We start from the raw sequence: 19,597 nt of genomic DNA on the forward strand, positions 1-19,597 counted from the left end.
TTAAATTATAAATCATAATTAGAAAATAGAAAAGGGAAAGTAAGGTAGTGCAAGTCAGGTCCAGATATTTGGAAGGTACGGCCCAGATCTGTGTTAGGATCTATTCAGTAGCCTTATCACAGTTGGAAAGAAGCTGTTCCGAAATCTGGCCATACGAATCTTCATGCTCCTGAACCTTCTCCTGGAGGGAAATTGGACAAAAAGTGTGTTGGCTGGGTTGGTCTTGTCCTTGATTATCCTGGCAGCACTACTCTGACAGCGTGTGGTGTAAAGTGAGTCCAAGAATGAGAAGATTGGTTTGTGTGATGTGCTGGGCTATGTTCACGATCTTCTGCAGCTTCTTCCGATCTTGGACAGGACAACTTCCATACCAGGTTGTGATGCACCCTAGAAGAATGCTTTCTACAGTGCACCTATAAAAATTAGTGAGGGTTTTAGGGAACAGGCCAAATTTCTTCAGCTTTCTCAGGAAGTAAAGGTGCTGGTGGTCCTTCTCGGCAGGGGACTCTGCTTGGTTAGACCAAGTCAGGTCATTTGTGATATTCACCCTGAGGAACTTAATGCTTTTGACTAGTTCCACCTGCGCACCACCGATGTAGATGGGGTTGTGCAGACCGCTACTCCTTCTGAAGTCAACAACCAATTCCTTTGTCTTGCTGACGTTGAGGGATAGGTTATTGTCTTCGCACCATGACACCACGTTCTTAATTTCCTCTCTGTACTCAGACTCATCATTACCCAAGATACGGCCTACAATTGTGTTGTCATTAGCAAACTTATATCTTGAGTTCGATGGAAACTTGGCTGCACAATCATGGGTGTACAGTGAGTACAGCAGGGGGCTGAGTACACAGCCTTGTGGGGCACCGGAGATGATATTCCTTTTAGAATTGTTAATACTTTTAAATATTTAGTTATTATAATTACTAAAAAATATAAAGATCTTTATAAAGCTAATATAGTTCCTTTAATGGACTCCATGAAACAACTATTTTCTAGATGGAATCCACTTACTCTCTCATTAATAGTTCATATCCATGCTGTGAAAATGATGCTTTTACCTAGATTTTTATATATTTTCCAAAATATACCTATCTTTGTAACTAAAAAGTTATTTGATCAAACTGACTCTCTTATTTCTTCCTTTATTTGGAACAATAAGTGACTAAGAATTAATAAGTATCATTTACAAATATCTAAAAAAGATGGTGGACTTGCTCTTCCTAATTTTATCTGTATTATTGGGCTGTGAATATCAGACAATTATGTTTTTGGTTACACTGGCTCGACAAGAGTCAAAAACCACTATGGGTTGATTTAGAATGAAAAGCTTTTAAACAATTTCATTTAACTTCAATATTAGGAGCTGCATTACCTTAGCAGCTCTCCAAAATTCCAAATTTAAATCTTTACCCAGTTATTAAACAATCCCTATGGATTTGGGTTCAGTTTTACAATTTTAAAAATTTTAAATAATTTCCAGTTGTCTAGTTTTTTATATTGAAACTTTTCATTTAAACCTTCAATAACCGATCACATTTTTCTCCTATGGAGAAATAAAGGGATCTGTTCTTTTACAGATTTATTTTGTGATGGTCGATTGATGACTTTTGAAGAGTTAATTAACAAATATTCTCTCGCTCATACACATTTTCTGCAATATTTTCAGGTTAGACATAGTTTACGACAATATTTACCTAAGTTTCCATATTTACAAGAATCTGATTTGTTGGATACCATTTTGAAATTGAATCCCTTAGTGAGAGGTTCCATTAGCAGAATTTATAATTTATTTTTGTTACGAAAAGAGAACCTATCACTAAAGATTAAACAACATTGGGAGAGAGAACTTAATATGACCTTTGTTAATGAAGATTGGCTTCGAGTTCTGAAAAACGTAAATTCTTCTTCTATATGTGCCGATCACTATTTAATTCAATTTAAAATTGTTCACCATTATTATTTAACAAAGGAGAGACTATCTAAAATATTTCCTAGTATAGACAACTACTGTGATAGATATAAAACTGAAGCAGCTACTTTGGCCCGTATGTTCTGGTCATGTTCTTCATTGAAATCATTTTGGAAATCTTTATTTTCTACAATTTCTAAAGCTCTGAAAATTAATTTACAACCTAATAGATTGACTGTTCTATTTGGAATAGTTCCACATCATATTCAGGGTATTTCATCTTCAGATCAACATGTAATTGTATTTGTTACTCTATTGGCAAGAAGAGCTATTTTATTAAAATGGGAAGATACTTCTGCCCCTACATTAATTGAATGGTTTTCTCAAGTAATGTTATGTCTCAGTTTGGAAAAATTTAGAAGTAGAACTTTTGATCCCTGATTCAATTTTAGAGAGAAGATGGGGCTCTTTTGCCAAATACTATCATTTAATTTGAATTACTTTATATGGTTTCCTTCCAATTTTTTTTTATAAATATGAATTGGCGGTTGATGATTCTTTTTCTTTATATATATAGATGATGGTAAGATGTATTGCTCCAGGGGGTTTATTCCTAATGGTTTTCTTTTCCTTTTTTGTAGTCAGTGTTTTTTTTTTCTTAGCTAGACGTGGTTCTTTGTTTTCCTTCTTTTCCTTATATGTATTTTTTTTTCCATTTTTATATATTACGATCAGCTTTTTTTTTAGCTTTATTAATTGTATACATATTAATTTGTTGAAGTTTTGTATCATTTTATAGCTGTAGAAGATTATGTACCAATAAAAAGATTCTAAAAATGAAAATAATTAGTGCCCTGGCTACTGTTTGGAAGCCTGTATATAATTCCCATCAGGATCTTTTTACCCTTGCAGCTTCTTAACTCTATCCACATGGATTCTACATCTTCTGATTCTATGTCACGTCTTTCTAAGGATCTGATTTCAGGTTTTTTTTTTACCAACAGAGCCACCCCACCCTCTCTGCCTACTGACCTAGGCTTTTGTTATAATGTTTATTCTTGGATATTGAGCTGCTAACTATGACCGTATTTCAGCTATGACTCAGTGAAGCCCACAACATTAAACCTTCCAATCTCTAACTGCACTACAAGATTATCTATCTTATTCTGTGTACTTCATGTTTTCAAATATAATTCCTTCAGTCCTGTTCATCAACCTTTTTGATCTTTTCCCCAATGCTACATTTCAACTTAATATCTTCACTGTGGAAGATACTAGCAGTCTGCCAGAAATTAGCTTCCAATCAGCTTTGCCTGGCTCAGCTTCATTAACTGTAAACAATTGAATGTTGTTTGAAATCCTTTTTGAAATCAATTATAATCAGGTATTTTGCTTTGGTGACATTGAGAGAAATGGTGGTTGTCATGATAACATACTGTAGGCTTTCAATTTCCACTCTATACCCCCAATTCATTGATACAGCCCACTATGGCGGTATAATTTGCAATCTTCTAAGAAGAAGTTAGATGATGTTGAAAATAATCATTTTCATCATTATTGAAGAACTGGTCAAACAATCAAGAACGCATTTGCAAATGTAAGTGTTGAGTCCCAGTTCTAGAGGTTTGGAGTGAATTTGCTTGGAATTGTTGTATTAAAGGCTGAGCTGTGGTCAACAAACAAAAGACTAATGTAGATGCCATTACCAATGCTCCCAAGATGAGTGTAGGGCCAGGGAGATGGCATACGTCAAAGTCCCGAAAGCTCTCCAGCATCCTTACTTCCTTAGACAATAAGTTGCAAAATCATAATGAGGTAAAATTGCTATGTTCACTTTGATCCTCACCCAGCTTTATTGATGCACCTTAGAATACATCCTAGCTGGATGCATCACAGTTTGGTATGGCAACAGTTTGCCCATGACCACAAGCAACCACAGACAGTTGAAGACATCGCTCAACACATCAGTCTCTTCTCTATGAACTCTGTTTACACTTCACGTTGTCTCAGTAAAAAGCCCGCCTTCCTTGGACATTCTCTCTTCTACCCCCTCCCGTTGGGCAGAAGATACAAAAGACTGAAAACAGGTACCACCAGGCTCAACAACAGCTTCTATCCTGCTGTTAGAACACTACTCAATGGTCCCCCAGTACAATAAGATGGACATATGATCTCACAGTTTACCTCATTATGATTTTGCAACTTATTGTCTACTTATTCTGCACCTTCTCTGTAATTGTAATGTTTTATCCTGTACTCTGTTGTTTTTATCCTTGTACTACCTTGATGTTCTATTCTAATTAATTGATCTGTATGAACAGTATGCAAGTTTTACACTGTACATCATTACATGTAACAATAATAAACCAATTTACATACACTCCACACAAAATACTAGAGGAACTCAGCAGGCCAGGCAGCATCTATGTAGGTTTTCCTATAGGATTTCCCTGTGTTTTGCTGCATTCATTTTACTCTATACCTTCACAAACCTTCCAGGACCTGCTGTAGTGAAGCATTCCCATGACATGATACAGCCACCACCATGCTTCACTTGTAGGGGTATGGATGTTGTGTTTTTGATGATGTGTGATGTTTGGCTTATGCCAAACATAGCATTTAGTCTGATAGCCAAAAAGCTCAATTTGGTTTCATCAGAACATGGAAGCTTCTTCCAGCTGACTTCAGAATCTCCCACATGCCTTCTGGCACACTCTATCTGAGATTTCATGTGAGTTTTTCTCAACAGTGGCTTTCTCTTTGCCACTCTACCCATAAAACTGTGACTAGTGAAGCACTTGGGAACAGTTGTATGCACAGTCTCTCCCATCTCAGCCACTGAGGCTAGCAACTCCTCCAGAGTTGTCATAGGTCTCTTGGTGGGCCTTTCTCAATGGTCCCCTTCTTGCACAGTCGCTTAGCTTTTGAGGACAGATTGCTCTAGGCAGAATTACAGCTGTGCCATCTTCTTTCCATCTCTTGATGATTGATGTAACTGTACTCCAGGGGATATTCAGTGACTTGAAAATTTTCTTGTATCCATCTCCTGACATTTCAATAACCTTTTTGCGGAGTTGCTTGGAGTGTTCTTTCAGGATATTGACTCACCAGCAGTTGGACCTTCCAGATACAGGTATATTTTTACCACAATCGATTGAACCACCTTGACTACACACAGGTGATCTACATTTAACTAATTATGTGACTACTGAAATGAATTGGCTGCAACAGTGATAATTTGGTGTCATATGAAGGGGTGAATACTTATGCAATCAATTATTTTTTGTTTCATATTTGTAATTAATTTAGATCACTTTGTAGAGATCTGTTTTCACTTTGATATGAAAGAGTCTTTTTCTGTTGATCAGTGTCAAAGAAAGTCAAATTTAATCCACTGTGATTCAATGGTATAAAACAATAAAATATGAAAACTTCCAAGGGGGTGAATGCTTTTTATAGGCATTGTATATGTGATAATAATTAACTAATTACCAATTACATGTTTCAGCCTTAAATCTCCACTGTACTAAATTATAAGAACAGTACGGCACAGGAACAGGCCCTACGGCCCACAATGTGGTGCTGAACCACCTGATAAGTAAATCAAAACCCCCCCAAAAAATAATTCCTCCTACCTACACAATGTCCATCTCCCTCCATCTTCTTCACATTTGTGTGCCTATCTAAATGCCTTTTAAAACCCTCTAAAGTACTTGCCTCTACCGTCATTCCAGGTAGCGCATTCCAAGCATCCACCACTCTCTGAGTAAAAAGCTTACCCCTCACACCCCCTTTGAACCTATCCCCCTCACCTTCAATGCTTGTCCTCTAGTATTAGAAATTTTACCCTAGTAAAATTATACTCCCTGTCTACTCCATCTATGCATCTCATAATCTTATAAAACTTGCTATCAGATCTTCCCTCAGCCCCTGCCACTCCAAAGAAAGCAATCCTAGTTTGTCCAACCTCTAATGATAGCAAATGCCCTATAATGAGGCTGTACCCTCTCCAAAACCTCAACATCCTTCCTCTAGTGGGACGACCAAAACTGTATGTTATATTCCAAATGTGGCCTAACCAGAGTTTTATAAAGTTGAAACAAAATCTCTTGACTTTTGAACTCAATGCATCAACTAATGAAAGCAAACATTTTATAAGCCTTCACAACCACACTATCAGCTTATGTAGCCACTTTCATGGAGCTGTGAACTTGGAGCTCAAGATCTCTCTGGTCAGCAACACTGTTAAGAGTCTTGTCCAGTGTACTGTCTCTTTGCATTTGCCCTACCAAGGTGCAACACCTCATATTTATCTGGGTTAAACTCCATTTGTCATTTCTCTACCAATATCTGCAACTGATCTATATCGCACTGTATTTTTTGCCACTCTGCTACACAATCAATGACTCTGCTGATCTTGCTATCATGCTCAAACTTATTGTCCCATTCATCTACATTTCATCCAGGTCATTTATGTACATCATAAACAGCAGAGATCTCAGCACAGTTCCCTGTGGAACACTACTAATTACAAACTTCCAGATTGAAAAATTCCCTTCAACCTTGACCCCCTGTCTTCTCTGGGCAAGCCAGTTCTGAATCCAAACAGCCAATTTGCCCCAGACCCCATGCAACTTAATCTTCTGGATTAGCCTCCCATGAGGGACTCACTAAAACGTCAAACACCTCACTAAAATCCATGTAGACAACACCTGCTACCCTATCTTCATCAACCTCTCACCACATTATCAAAACATTAACTCAAATTTAGTAAGACACAATCTGCCCCACATAAAGCCATGCTGGCTCTCCCTAACTGCGCCATGAGTTGCCAAATGCTCAAATATCCTATCTCCAGCAATTTCCCTACAACTGACATGAGTCTCACCAGTCTATAGTTCCCAGGATTTTCCCTTGTTCCCTAAGAAGGTACAACAGGTACAATATTAGCCTCTCACCTGTCCTCCTGGACCTTGCCTATGCCTAGAGAGGTCACAAGATACTGATCAAGCTCCCAGCAATCTTGTCTCTTGCCGCCTTCAATAACCTGCAGTAAATCCCATAATACCTGGAGACTTATCCACCTTTATACTCATTAGGAGGCCCAACACTTCTTCCTTCTTGGCCTCTAAACACCCTAACATGTATTCAGCATCGATATCCTGGTCATCCATGTCCTTTTCCTTGGTAGATACTGAAGCAAAGTACTCATTAAGTAAATCACTCACATTCTCCGCGTTCAAGCAAATATTCCCCTCTTTATCCTTGAGTGGTCCTACCCTCTCCTTAGTTATCCTTTTTCTCTTCATGTATGTATAGAGTGCCTTGGGATTTCCCTTAATGCTACCTGCCAAGGACTTCTCGTGGGCCTTCCTGGCTTTCCCAATTCCCTTCCTTAATTCTTTTCTCATTTACTTATAATCCTCATGTGCTCCATTTGATCCTAACTTCTGAAGCTTTACATACTTTTCCTTCTTGATTAAATTAATCACCTCTCTGGACATCCAAGGTTCTCTAATCTTTCCATCCTTGTCCTTCCTTCCAACAGGAACATACCTTTCCTATAATCTGTGCAATTGATTTTTAAACACCCTTCACCTGTCTGATATGGATTTGCCAGAAAAAAAAGTTGTTCCCAATTAACTCTTCTTAGTTTCTACCTAATGCCCTACTAAGTTTCCCTCAAGTACCATACCTATCCTTTATAGCAATCCTGAAAGTTAAGGACTTACGGTCACCGTTCCCTAACTGCTCTTCCACTGAAAGGTCATCCTCCTGGCCAGATTCATTACTAAACACCAGCTCCAGAACAGACCCTCCTCTTGTTGGATTATCCACATATTGATTTAATAAACCCTCCTGGATACACTTAACAGTACTATGCAGGCAAAGAAATTCTGGCATGTTCTTACATCTTTAATTTGACACCTGATTGTTGTCATAATCATTATATTTTGGAAATTTTGTTTGAACTATGGCTAAATAAATGAAAAATATTTGTAAAATATTGTATTTTTCATCTTCTGTATCCTTGCATAAAATCACAAGTTACTGAATAAAAATATATGACACATATAAAATGAACAATAACATTCATTCCCTATGTACATATATTAAAAAAACATTAAGCACACAGCGAATGATAAAAGCCACAAAACATGTAGCAAGCACAAAATAGCACTGAGTTCAACGTTCTGCTACACATAAACAGAGCCTGTGGTTAGTCTTCAATATTTCAAGCAGTATCTAAGGGCGGGAAAGAGAACAAACACTTTATTGTTTCATTTTGAACTTTACCCTGTTCTGAAGAAAAAGCTTGAACCTGAAACATCATTTTCTTTCTCCTCAGATACCACCAGAACATTCAGGGGTGTTCAAAACATTTTGCTTTTGTAGTACAAAACCTTGTAGGTTAACCAATATTTTACTAAAGGTAACTATCATTTTGGATAAAAACAATGTCTTCACTTCTAATAAAGCAGATACAACAAAATTATAGTTAACTTATTCTGTATAACATGGTCGCATATAATTGTACTGTAGTTTTATCTCCTCACTGTCTTTTTCTTCAAACTCTGATAAGTACTATTTTACAAAGGATAATCACCAATGAACAACTTTCCTTGTCTTGTATATGGTTGCAGATGTCATAGAAAATCAAAATTCCAATGCATTAATGTAACTTCATGAAATATAGAGTCTTGGCTTTGAAATATTATAATATTACAGCTGCCTACCTCAATTACAGACGTACCTTACATTGACATAGACAGATGAGGAGAGTATTGTTTCAAGTCTCAGTTAAATAAAATCCTCTACTTGAGCAAACATGCAACATAGAATATAATCAGTAGTGAAATGAACTCGGAACTTTTGCAAGGTAAGATTTTAGTCATATTGTCAGAAGCACATTCATAAATTACATATTCTCAGCCAGATGGGATGCTTTATTTTGCCCAGGGAAAGGAAATAACAAAACAAAGATGATTTCTAGTTCCAAATCCTTGTGCAACTACTTAAGCATATGTGGATGTAGGTTATTGAATATATTACACAACTACATTTTCATTAACTTAGTTCTGGTTTTACATTTAAGAATCAATATCCACTTGGTGGAAATAGAAACTTTTGACTATATGATGATGTAATACTGGAACAGATTTACAGCAAAACAAAGTAATTCAAAGTAGTTCACCCTCTGATCCTAGACTCCCCCACTTTAGGAAATGTTCTCTCCACATCCACCATATCTAGGCTTTTCAATATTTGATCGACTTCAATGAGATCCCCCTACATTTTTCTAGATATTCTCTTCCCGTGAGTACAGGGCCAAAGCTATCAAACACTCCTCACACATTAATCCTTTTATTCCTGGAATCATTCTCATGAATCTCCTCTGGACCCTCACCAATACCAGCACATCTTCTCTTAGATAAGGGTTCCAAGGCTATTCACAGTACTCGAGAGTGATCTGACCAATGCCTTACAGTTCAAATCCTCAGCATTACATCCTTGCTTTTATTCAAAATCAAGATTCAAGGTTGTTTAATATGGTTTCCTGGACATAAGTGTAAGGAGAATGAGATAATTTTACTCCAGATCTGATGCAGCACAAAAAAATGCAAAAGACAAAGAACACAACAGTCTCCTACATAATTTTCCTGCATCTCTTGTTATGTTAACAAATGTGTCAAAAGGTGAACTATAGAATAACATTTCCAAGATTACTTTACTGAATAGAAAATCCAGAATGAAGGCATATGAAAATGTCCCGATAATACCAAGGTAAAATGGTATTTTGTTTTTCTAATTCTGTAGAACACAATGATCATAGTTTTGGAAACAATCAATTTCTTCTTCATGCCCTTCCAGCCTTGAATAATCTTTAGCTTTCCCGCTCAATATTTTTAATCCTTCTCAGTATCTGGCTTCTCTGGCAGTGCCAACATTTCTTATCCATTAATAATTGTATCTGAATTGAGAAAGCAGTTCAAAATCAACAGCCTTGGCGAGTCTGGAATTAAATATAGTTTGGACAGGGTGTTAACACCCCACTTCCTTCCATGAAGATGTAAATGAAGCAGACAGACCTATACAACAATCCAATATTTTAATGTTTGCCACTACAGAAACTGATTTGTTATGTTATTTTTGTATAATTGTTTTTAATTCACCAGCGTCTCCGGATCAATGGTTCAGATTTGTGCCTGCTAAGTTAAGTACATCAAGGCCTATTCCTGTAGATGGGGCCAAGGCATTCATAAATTGCAGATTCATGACAGAACATCACAAGTCACAAACATTTCAATGATGTTACGTAAGAGTACAAGATACATGTGCAGACAGAATAGAATTCCAATATCTTACACAACAGCACTGCACTGTAAAATAAAATTTCTAGCCACTATAAATCCACAAAGATACAGGCAAAAATAGTTTCTATTTTTATTAAGGGCTATACACAAATACAGTAGCTATGCTGAAGTAAAAAAAAAGATGGAGAAGTAGTAAACTAGGAGTCCTGTACTGGGGATCACGGCCCCTCAGTTAATGGGAGGGGTCCATGGCATAAAAAAAGGTTAGGAACCTCTGAAGTAAACAAACACAAACGGCAATGAAAAATTAACTCCTTTTTTACAAAGCAAGTTTTAAGTTGTATCCCGAATAATATTGTAAACATCTACTTGGCTAATAGCTCACATATTATGATTTTGAGGAACGTTAAATTACAACTGATCTTATTTCTCCATACTCAGAAAAGTAATGAGAATTTTAAGATACTCTTCATACTGTAAGTATAATTTCTCACAAGAAATTAGCCTTTATACTACCCAATCTTGTATTCTCTGACAAATTAGCAATGCTTCAGCCTTGTGCATACCATAAACAATTCTCAATAAACAGAAACGTCTCCAACTAGCACTGAAAATTTCTCAGGAATGCAGAGGAGGAGACATATTAAATTAAAGTGACACAATTTACCTTATTCAGTAAAAAAGTACTAGTCAACTTCTGATTAAAAAATGTATTCAGAAAATGTAGATTTATCGAAGAATATAATTTATATATATATATTACAATCAATAGCCGTCTTTACAGAACTTGCAAATTCACAATATTTGCAGAGAAAAAAGTTTTCAAAATTGCGATATGTGGAAATGAAAATTATAAAAAGTCCCCTAATCACATTTCAGATCAATATAACCAAAAATTTATCTGGTTATCCAAGAGCCATTCTGTGTACTGGTCACTAGATTCTCTTTTGATTTATTAAACAACAATGACATACAAACACAACATGTTCTTTTAAAGTTTTGGTAAGGTAGTTTGGTAAAGTCTCACATATATTGGCTAAAGCTATGTTCCCTTGAGAATTGGACATTCTTTGGAACTGGGGGTAACAAATTACAAAGCCACTTCAGAGAAAAGTCGATGGACTATTGTAATGGTATGGGACTATCAGTGGTCAACTGTGATCAGGAAACTTCTAACCCTGAAGTACAGTTGTGAACGAATGGGCTTTGTACCGCTACAGTTTTGTGGTCTCCGTAATCAATACCACTATTTCTATTTCCTGTTCTTTAAAAATGAATTCATACATTCAATCTGCCTGGCAGTCCAATAACATAAAATACTGTTATACTCAAGCACCAGGTATTATAATAAATGAGCATCATACACTCTATGGATTTCCCATTTTACTGATAAAGCATTAGAGTCAAAACATAAGTAACTAATTATTGAAGAAATGCATTCAATGAGTACAATATTCAATCATTTTAGATGTGTACTTACTCTCTATAATTACTCTTCTGCCAGTCCAGTCATCGTTGATAAACTGGATATTTCCAAAATGAACATCACTCATAAATATCCGGTTAGTCCCCCTTGTATTTCGCCGGTAATCAAAAGCCAAGGCAATCACATTTTTGAAGTATTCTGGTTTTTCATATGGTCTAATTGGAGGATTTAGATTAGTTTCATCTGTAAGATGGATGCTCTTTAATATTGTTCTTTCTGAATAGAGTAAATATCCATCGTAATCACGACAGCTGACTGAATCCTCTGCGAGTACACTGTATGAACATCCACAGGTTTTCTGACCTTTTCCCCGGTATAAGCAAAGCTGCTGGCATCCACCATTATTGTTTGCGCAAATATTGGTACCTGTCAGGATGTAATTTTCAATTGTTACATCATCAGTACCAGGCAATGAGCTTTGATATATGCAGTGCATGTAGCAGGACACAAAATTAGGTTTAAATCCAGTACTTCCAATTCTCCCAGATCTCAATATTACCCAAAACATACATATGTTTCATGAATTTGATTTTATACTTCAGTATTTTCATCACACCCCTCAAACAGTAGGAAACAAAATGAATTACTTTTAAACTGGAATAGATGTGTAAGAAATTTGCTTTTAGTTAGGTGTATCTGCCATGCACTTAATTTCAATTAATATAGGTGATGCAGCCCCAATGTTCCCTCTCCAGGTGACCATCACAAATTTCCTACAGGCTTTGTCAGTTTTGTGAATATCAACAAATATAAACTTAGTATGTTGAATTCAGCATGTAAAGTTTGGGTATGTCAAACTATTTATGATGCATGCAAAAATATCACAAAATATAAGCAACACCCACAAAATGCTGGAGGAACTCAGCAGGCCAGGCAGTATCTATGTAACAGAGTAAAACAGTACACTTTTCAGGCTGAGACCCTTCATCAGGACTGGAAAAAAAAAGATGAGAAGTTAGAGCAAGAAGGTGGAGGGAGGGGAAGAAGAAGTACAAGGTGGTAGATGATAGGTGAAACTGTGAGGGGTGAGGGGTTGAAGATCTCCCAGTGACCATCCATTTCAATTCTACTTCCCATCCCTATTCCCAGCTCTTTACTTCACTCCTCCCTTTCTCCTGGTTTCACCTACCACCTACCATTCTTCTACTTCTTCCTCCTCTCCGTCCAGCTTCTTGCTCGAACTTCTCAACTTTTTTTCCAGTCCTGATGAAGGGTCTTGACCTTACCTATTTATTCTTCTCCATGCATGATGCCTGGTCTGCTGAATTCCTCCAGCATTTTGTGTATGTTGCTTGGATTTTCAGCATCTGCAGATTTTTTTGTCTTTATAAAACATAATATATACCCTTTTCCTTCCTTCTAAGCAATAACATTCCTATTTTATTCATAATATTGCCTTCAAATTCTAAAATGTTAGACATGCAAGATGCAAAATTTAGAAGATCCAGCTGCACTTACTGAAAGCTATCTTTCCCAAAATATAAATCTAAAAAAGAGAAATTTATGCTTCTTCATGGACAGAAGAGAAAAACTGTAATATTCCTCTTATCCAAGAGTTCGAGGGGTCTTTAGGTTCTTTCAAAGTAAAGTTTTCTCCAAGTGTTGGAGGTTTGATTATTCTGCTGAGTGTTTGCATTTCTGCTTCAATCCGTCATACAACCATGCAGGTTTCTCCTAATTGTAATAGAACTAGGATTGTTTTAAGTGAAAATAACCTTAAATGTAATAATTCCAATAGGCTCCTCACATTACTTTTCACAAGTTTTTCATCTATCTACAGATATTCATTGTTTAAAATTGGAAATTGGGAAATTGCTGACTTGGTACTACCTACAAATTCTTCTTCTACTTTGCAACAAGGATTAAGAACTACCCTCATCTGTCACTTTTTGTACTCAGTTTTATTATCACTATAATGGACATCAATGACTGTAGTCTTCTTACAGATGCCGCTGAGTCTCACAATATTTAGTTACATAAATCCTTCCATGAGATTGCCTGGGCAAAGGGTGCTTGCTGGCTTTAAGATAAACAAAGTCTAACTACTATTCATATGCAAATAGAAGAAGTTATCCCAACAAAATCAATCATGCAATATCAGTCAGCGGCAAACTTAAATCATCACAGCATTTTTTTTGCATGTATTTTTGTTTACCACAAAGCTGTCCAAAACTTCACTAACATTAAGAATAAAGAAATATCATTAATATATAAGAATTGTATAATGTTTATGCATTGCTATCTTTTAAAACATCTGTTCAGACTATTCTATAGTCATTTATATTGGAATAGGTCCCCTATAATTCCACATTCCTCTTTGATAGATTCTGCTGTACTTCATCTTCCTGCTGTGGAACAATAAATGGAATTATCTGACAAGAACCAACAGCTCAAATTGTCAAATTTAGGAAGTCCACTTATTAAAACTCAGCAAGTAATAAACATTTGTTTATCCAAAACAAACATGCATAGTTTATATAGTCTGTGATGAAGTTTTAATAAATTGGGAAATTGGAATTCCAGCCAAACAAATTGTTCAAACTCTGAAGAGTGAAATGCCAATTTTAACACATTATTTACAATTGAAAGTTTATGATTTAAGTGCATTGAAGAATTGGTTAAAATATTAACAGATGCAATCCTTCAAATAAAATCATGCAGTCGAAACTACAAGATATTTTTTCATTGTCTTCTTTTTACATCTTGTTGATACATCAAGATGCTTTTTATTAACTGCAGCTCAGCATTTAATACTATCATCCCGTCAAAATTAATCAATAAGCTTCAAGACCTTGGCCTCAATGCCTCCTTGTGCAATTGGGTCCTTGATTTGTTCACTTGCAGACCCCAGTCAATTTGCATTGCCAACATCTCCTCCACAATCTCCATCTGCACAGGTACACCACAAGGCCGTGTGCTTAGCCCCCTGCTCTATTCATTTTGCACTTATGACTGGTGAGGCTAAGCTCAGCTCCAATACCTTATTTAAGTTTGCTGATAACATCACATTCATTGGCCGAATCAAATGTGATGGCAATCAGCATATAGGAGGGAGATTGAAAATCTGGCTGAGTGTTGCCATAACTACAACCTCTTACTCAATGTCTGCAAGACCGAAGAGCTAATTGTTGACTTCAGAAAGAGGAAAATGGAGGTTTATGAGTTAGTCCTCATTGGGCGATCAGATGTGGGGAGTGTCAGCAAGTTTAAACTCTGTGGTGATATCATTTCAGAGAATCTGTACTGGGCCCAGCACACAAGTGCAATTACAAAGAAAGCACAGCAGTGCCTTTACTTCCTTAGAAGTTTGCAAAGATCCAGCATGACATCTAAAACTCCGACAAACTTCATAGAATTTTGGAGAATATACTGACTGGCTGCATCATAACCTGGTATGGAAACACTAATGTTCTTGAACAGAAAATCCTACAAAAAGTAGTGGATATGGCACCGTCCATCACAGGTAAAGCCCTTCCAACCATTGAGCATATCTACATGAAACATTGTCACGGGAAAGTAGCGTCCATCAACAGGAATCCCCACCACCCATGTCATGCTTTCTTCTCATTGCTGCCATCACGAAAGAGGTACAGAAGCCTCAGGACTCACACCACCAGGTTCAGGAACAGGTATTACCCCTCAACCACCACAATCTTGAACCAGAAAGGATAACGTTACTCAACTTTACTTGCCCCATCACTGAAATGTTCCCAACATCTATGGACTTATTTTTAAGAGTTGTCCATCTCAATATTTATTGTTTGTTTATTTATTTATTATTTCTTCTTTCTTTTTATATTTGCACATGTGGTAGTCTTTTGCATAATGTGTATGTATATATACACATACTTTGATAATAAATTTACTTTGAACATTGTTTAACACTTCTACTTGAATATTTCAATTCTCTATAATGTGTCTTCTGTGCAAAATGATGTGAAAAAATGAATGTACCCCTTTCCCTGTCTTTGTTAAACACTTTCACACCCTTCAGGTTTACTCCGAGATGTGTTCTCATGGTAACAGAATCTACTGCATTATTCTTGTATCCTCTTTTGATGGATCCATTAGCATGTGCCCTGTTGAGAGGAAAGACACTTAATTAGTAGGACCATTTTAATTACTAGAGAAAGAATGCAGAGGTGTATGCACTCAAGCTAGACATTTTGTGGTGCAAATTCAAAAATCACAAATGTTTACTCAGGAACTCATATCCATTCAGGACTTTCAATATGACCTTGCAAGTAAAGAGCTAATCCAATACGAATAGAGAAGCTGGAACTGCATGAACATTTTAAATCCTTAGCACTCATGGGAAAATAAATTACCTGTCAGACCAGAAGATATAAACCCCAAAGACTGCAACTGAAAACAAATCCATGTTGTTGCCTGACAGCACAACCTCTCGGTTTTCTCCAGTTTCAAGATCAATCCTTTCTATCTTGTCTGTGCGGGCATCACACCAATACAATTTACTTTCCTGAGGATCAATCAAATAGTAGACATCAACAGACTTTTTAGTGAGTAGTCCGAGGCATTTTATTTTTTAATAAAATCCTAAAATATAATTGAAGGAAAATGTTGTTGACATTCTTTGGAGCAAATCTGTGGGCAAACCTCATAGTCTACTGATATCCCATTTGGCCAGACAATGTTGGAGCTCACGAGAACAGTTTGTTCTGATCCATCCAGCCGTGCTCTGCCAATACAAGGCTTCTGTCCCCATTCTGTCCAGAACATGAACCTATTTTAAAAAATAAAAAATCGTTGCTGAGAACAGAATACATGTATTATTAGAAATATCCCTATGTAATGTCTTTCAAATTACGGAATCCTTTAAGAAATCTTATTGAAATGTAACTCATTCAAAATAAAGTGTTACCTTGCTTCAGCTCATGAACACAGAACTGTTATTATGACAGCTGTAACATCATTCTGGGTCCAACAGCACCTTTAGTGAATAATGTCAATTTATATTTTAATCATAAATTGAAATGCAAAATATTGTGTACCATTACTAAACTGAAAATAGCTTGAACTAACCAATGAATGAGGGTTATAGTGACTGAGATTTATTTTAGATAAATAGTTGACCAGACAGAAATTTAACTATTCAGTGTATGATTCCAAAAATAGTTTTGGATTTTATATTAAATATTACCCAACTGTTTCAAACCAACAATATAAACATTATTAACTTTAAAACTACACTTTGTCATTATTTTAACAGCTAACAGAAGCTGCAAGGGAGAATGAAAAACCATTGTTGCACAAAATATACTCGTAGAGACCCAAAAGGCATACATCCATGTATTGAGCCAGGTCCTGACTGTTTGCTACTCAATATAAAGTAAAATATGCCAGGGTTTAAGGATATTTAATTAATAGAACAAATATATTACATTTTGCCATTTTTCCACAAAAATCCTTAGCTTTGTATTATTTTCCCAGCCATTATTTTTCCTGTGTTTAATCTTTTGTGTGCGGATCACATAAATTGTCTATACTTTAGCTTGATATTTGTAGAGACGTTAAATTACATACACGCACTCAAAAAAAAAAGCAAATTTGCACATAGCTCACAAACAGTGCAGGACACTCAGACAGCAGAGCACCAACATCCATAATTGGAATTTGCTAGTCATGTCTGACATATAGATCCTCACAGGTACGCCCCCTTTACGATTTTTATTTAGTCTATCTTTCCTCTGCCCAGTTCCATCCACCACCCCAACTTTGCTCCTGTAATCTCCTCACTCTAATCCTCATCCATATAATGGGTAATTGTATTCCAGATCCCTTCCTCCAATCTTGACGCCAATCCTAATCACAACGTATCACCACCCACTCCTGTAAAGAAGTTTGACTCCAACTCTGCAAATTTCCATTTCACCTCAATTTGATTCCCAAAGTTCCCTGCCATCTTGCTGGACTCCCTTCAACTTTACCCCTTGTCACATAGACAACCCAACTACTCTATTCTTCTTCTGTCATTGCCTTTGACTTAGTATACTGAAAATTATTGAGACAGAAACACAGAGAGACATAAAGGAAAAAAATAGGAGAGTCATACTTAAAACATGCCTCTTCCGTGTGTCAATGGGATAACAATCTTCCTGAGGAACAGAAGCGTTTCTGGTTTGGTTGAATTGTTCTCCGATCTTGTCAATTTATTTGTAAATGTTTCATCACCATATGAGGAGACATCATGAGTGCGCTGTTAATTGTGGTGAGTCCACCGTATGTTTGGCTTTTATATAATCATCAATCAAATGATTGGTCATCATTTCCGAAACCGAATTGTGAAGTGGGGAGAAAATCTCGTCACTGATTGGTTGCATGGCTAACATTGTGCATTGAGATCTGGAATTTTGCCTGCAATAGCTCATAAATAGAATCGAGGTCTATGTGTTTGCTTACAGATTTGTTAATGGAAAACCATACTTCTAGGAATCCTCTGTCACACAACCAACCAGTGATGAGATTTCCTCCTCACAGTACAATTGAATTTGCAAAATGATGACCAATCAGCTGATGGATAAGTATATAAAGGCCGAGCATTCAGAAGAAACACCACCGTTAACAGTGTACTGATGATATCTCCTCCTATGGTGATGAGACATATGCAGGTAAATTTCCAAAATCCGAGAACAACTCAACACAACCATCAACCACCCGAGCTACACATTTTCCGATTTTTTTTTCCAGAAGCATTTCTACATAGTTGCATTTCTGGAGGTGAACCAAATGCAGTAATAATTCGATAAAAAGCAGATTCATAAATTCAGGCAAGGAAAGTTGAAGCATTTAAATTTACAAACCCTTATCATAAATATAAAATCCTGTACTTGATAATATTTATTTACGTTAATTTAGAAGAAATTGTTATACATGAAGAATACCATGAGGTGGTGCTCATTTAGTGAACAATTTGCAATTGTTCCTGGTCTGGATCCTGAACAAGCGTGGATAACTTCCTCGCCTCAACACTGAACTGGTTCCACAACCTATGACTCACTTTCAAGGACTCTGCAACTCATGTTCTCAGTATTTATTTATTTTTGTCTGTTTGTTATTTGTTTCTTGTGGCATTTGCAAAGTGTCTTCTTTTGCACATTGATTTTTCTGTCTGTAATTTTTCATTTTTGCTATGTACTTTTTTATTCTACTGTGAATGCTTGCAAGAAAATGAATCTCAGCTTTATATATGGTGATTATATAAGATTCCTTCAGGTTGTCATAGCCGGGGGAGGTAGTGTGGATAAGCTGCCATTACCTACTAAGTGTTCCCAATGGAGTGTCTTAAATAGCCTCTGACAACCAAGTCCACTTTCTGGCCTTCACATGTGGCTCAGCTGCTGAGCCCAGCGGAACCATTTCAACTGACAGAAGGGACAAAGGTGGGTTACTGGCACCTTAAAACCAGTTGTTCTGGGCAGATAGAGCTTGCCAGCAATGGTTAGCAACTGATCTAGGAGAGAAGGAAAACTCTAATCTCAAACCTCTACTGCCTTGCAGCTACATGCACTCCTACGGAAGACTTCCAGAGTAAACCTCGAGGAAAAAATCAAGGGCTGGAGTCCCTGAGGCAGTCCAACGTTGAGTTCAATGCTGATTGGCAACTCCTACAATGCCACTGGTACTTAACTATATCAGGTTCTACCGTTGCTTTGGATTCATCAGCTGCATGGAGAGCGGGAGCCTGCTAAATGGGCAACAGCTTGCTCTCCATATCGTACTGCCCTGGCCTGCGTATCATGTGTACAGCTAGGATGCAATGTCCATAGTCAATCCTGACCAATGGAGGGCATCAAAAGGAACCTTTATAATAAATAGTCGTTGAACTTTGAACTGTAGTGCTCTGCACAAATTGAAGTTTGTTTA

General features: G+C 36.7%; 1 protein-coding gene across 1 annotated transcript in view; it reads right to left on the reverse strand.

Annotated features, from left to right (window-relative positions):
* The window catches only part of LOC140714547 (low-density lipoprotein receptor-related protein 1-like), a 1,940,354-nt gene that overhangs the window by 406,973 nt on the left and 1,513,784 nt on the right, over nt 1-19,597 (reverse strand). The window contains exons 38-41 of the mRNA XM_073025830.1: nt 16,331-16,457; nt 16,042-16,193; nt 15,668-15,792; nt 11,708-12,079 (exon numbers count right to left, since the gene is read on the reverse strand). Coding sequence (XP_072881931.1) covers nt 11,708-12,079; nt 15,668-15,792; nt 16,042-16,193; nt 16,331-16,457 — 776 coding nt within the window. The remainder of the gene's footprint in view (nt 1-11,707; nt 12,080-15,667; nt 15,793-16,041; nt 16,194-16,330; nt 16,458-19,597) is intronic.

The sequence above is a fragment of the Hemitrygon akajei genome, chromosome 2 (genome assembly GCF_048418815.1).
Source record: "Hemitrygon akajei chromosome 2, sHemAka1.3, whole genome shotgun sequence".
Taxonomy (NCBI): Eukaryota; Metazoa; Chordata; class Chondrichthyes; order Myliobatiformes; family Dasyatidae; genus Hemitrygon; species Hemitrygon akajei.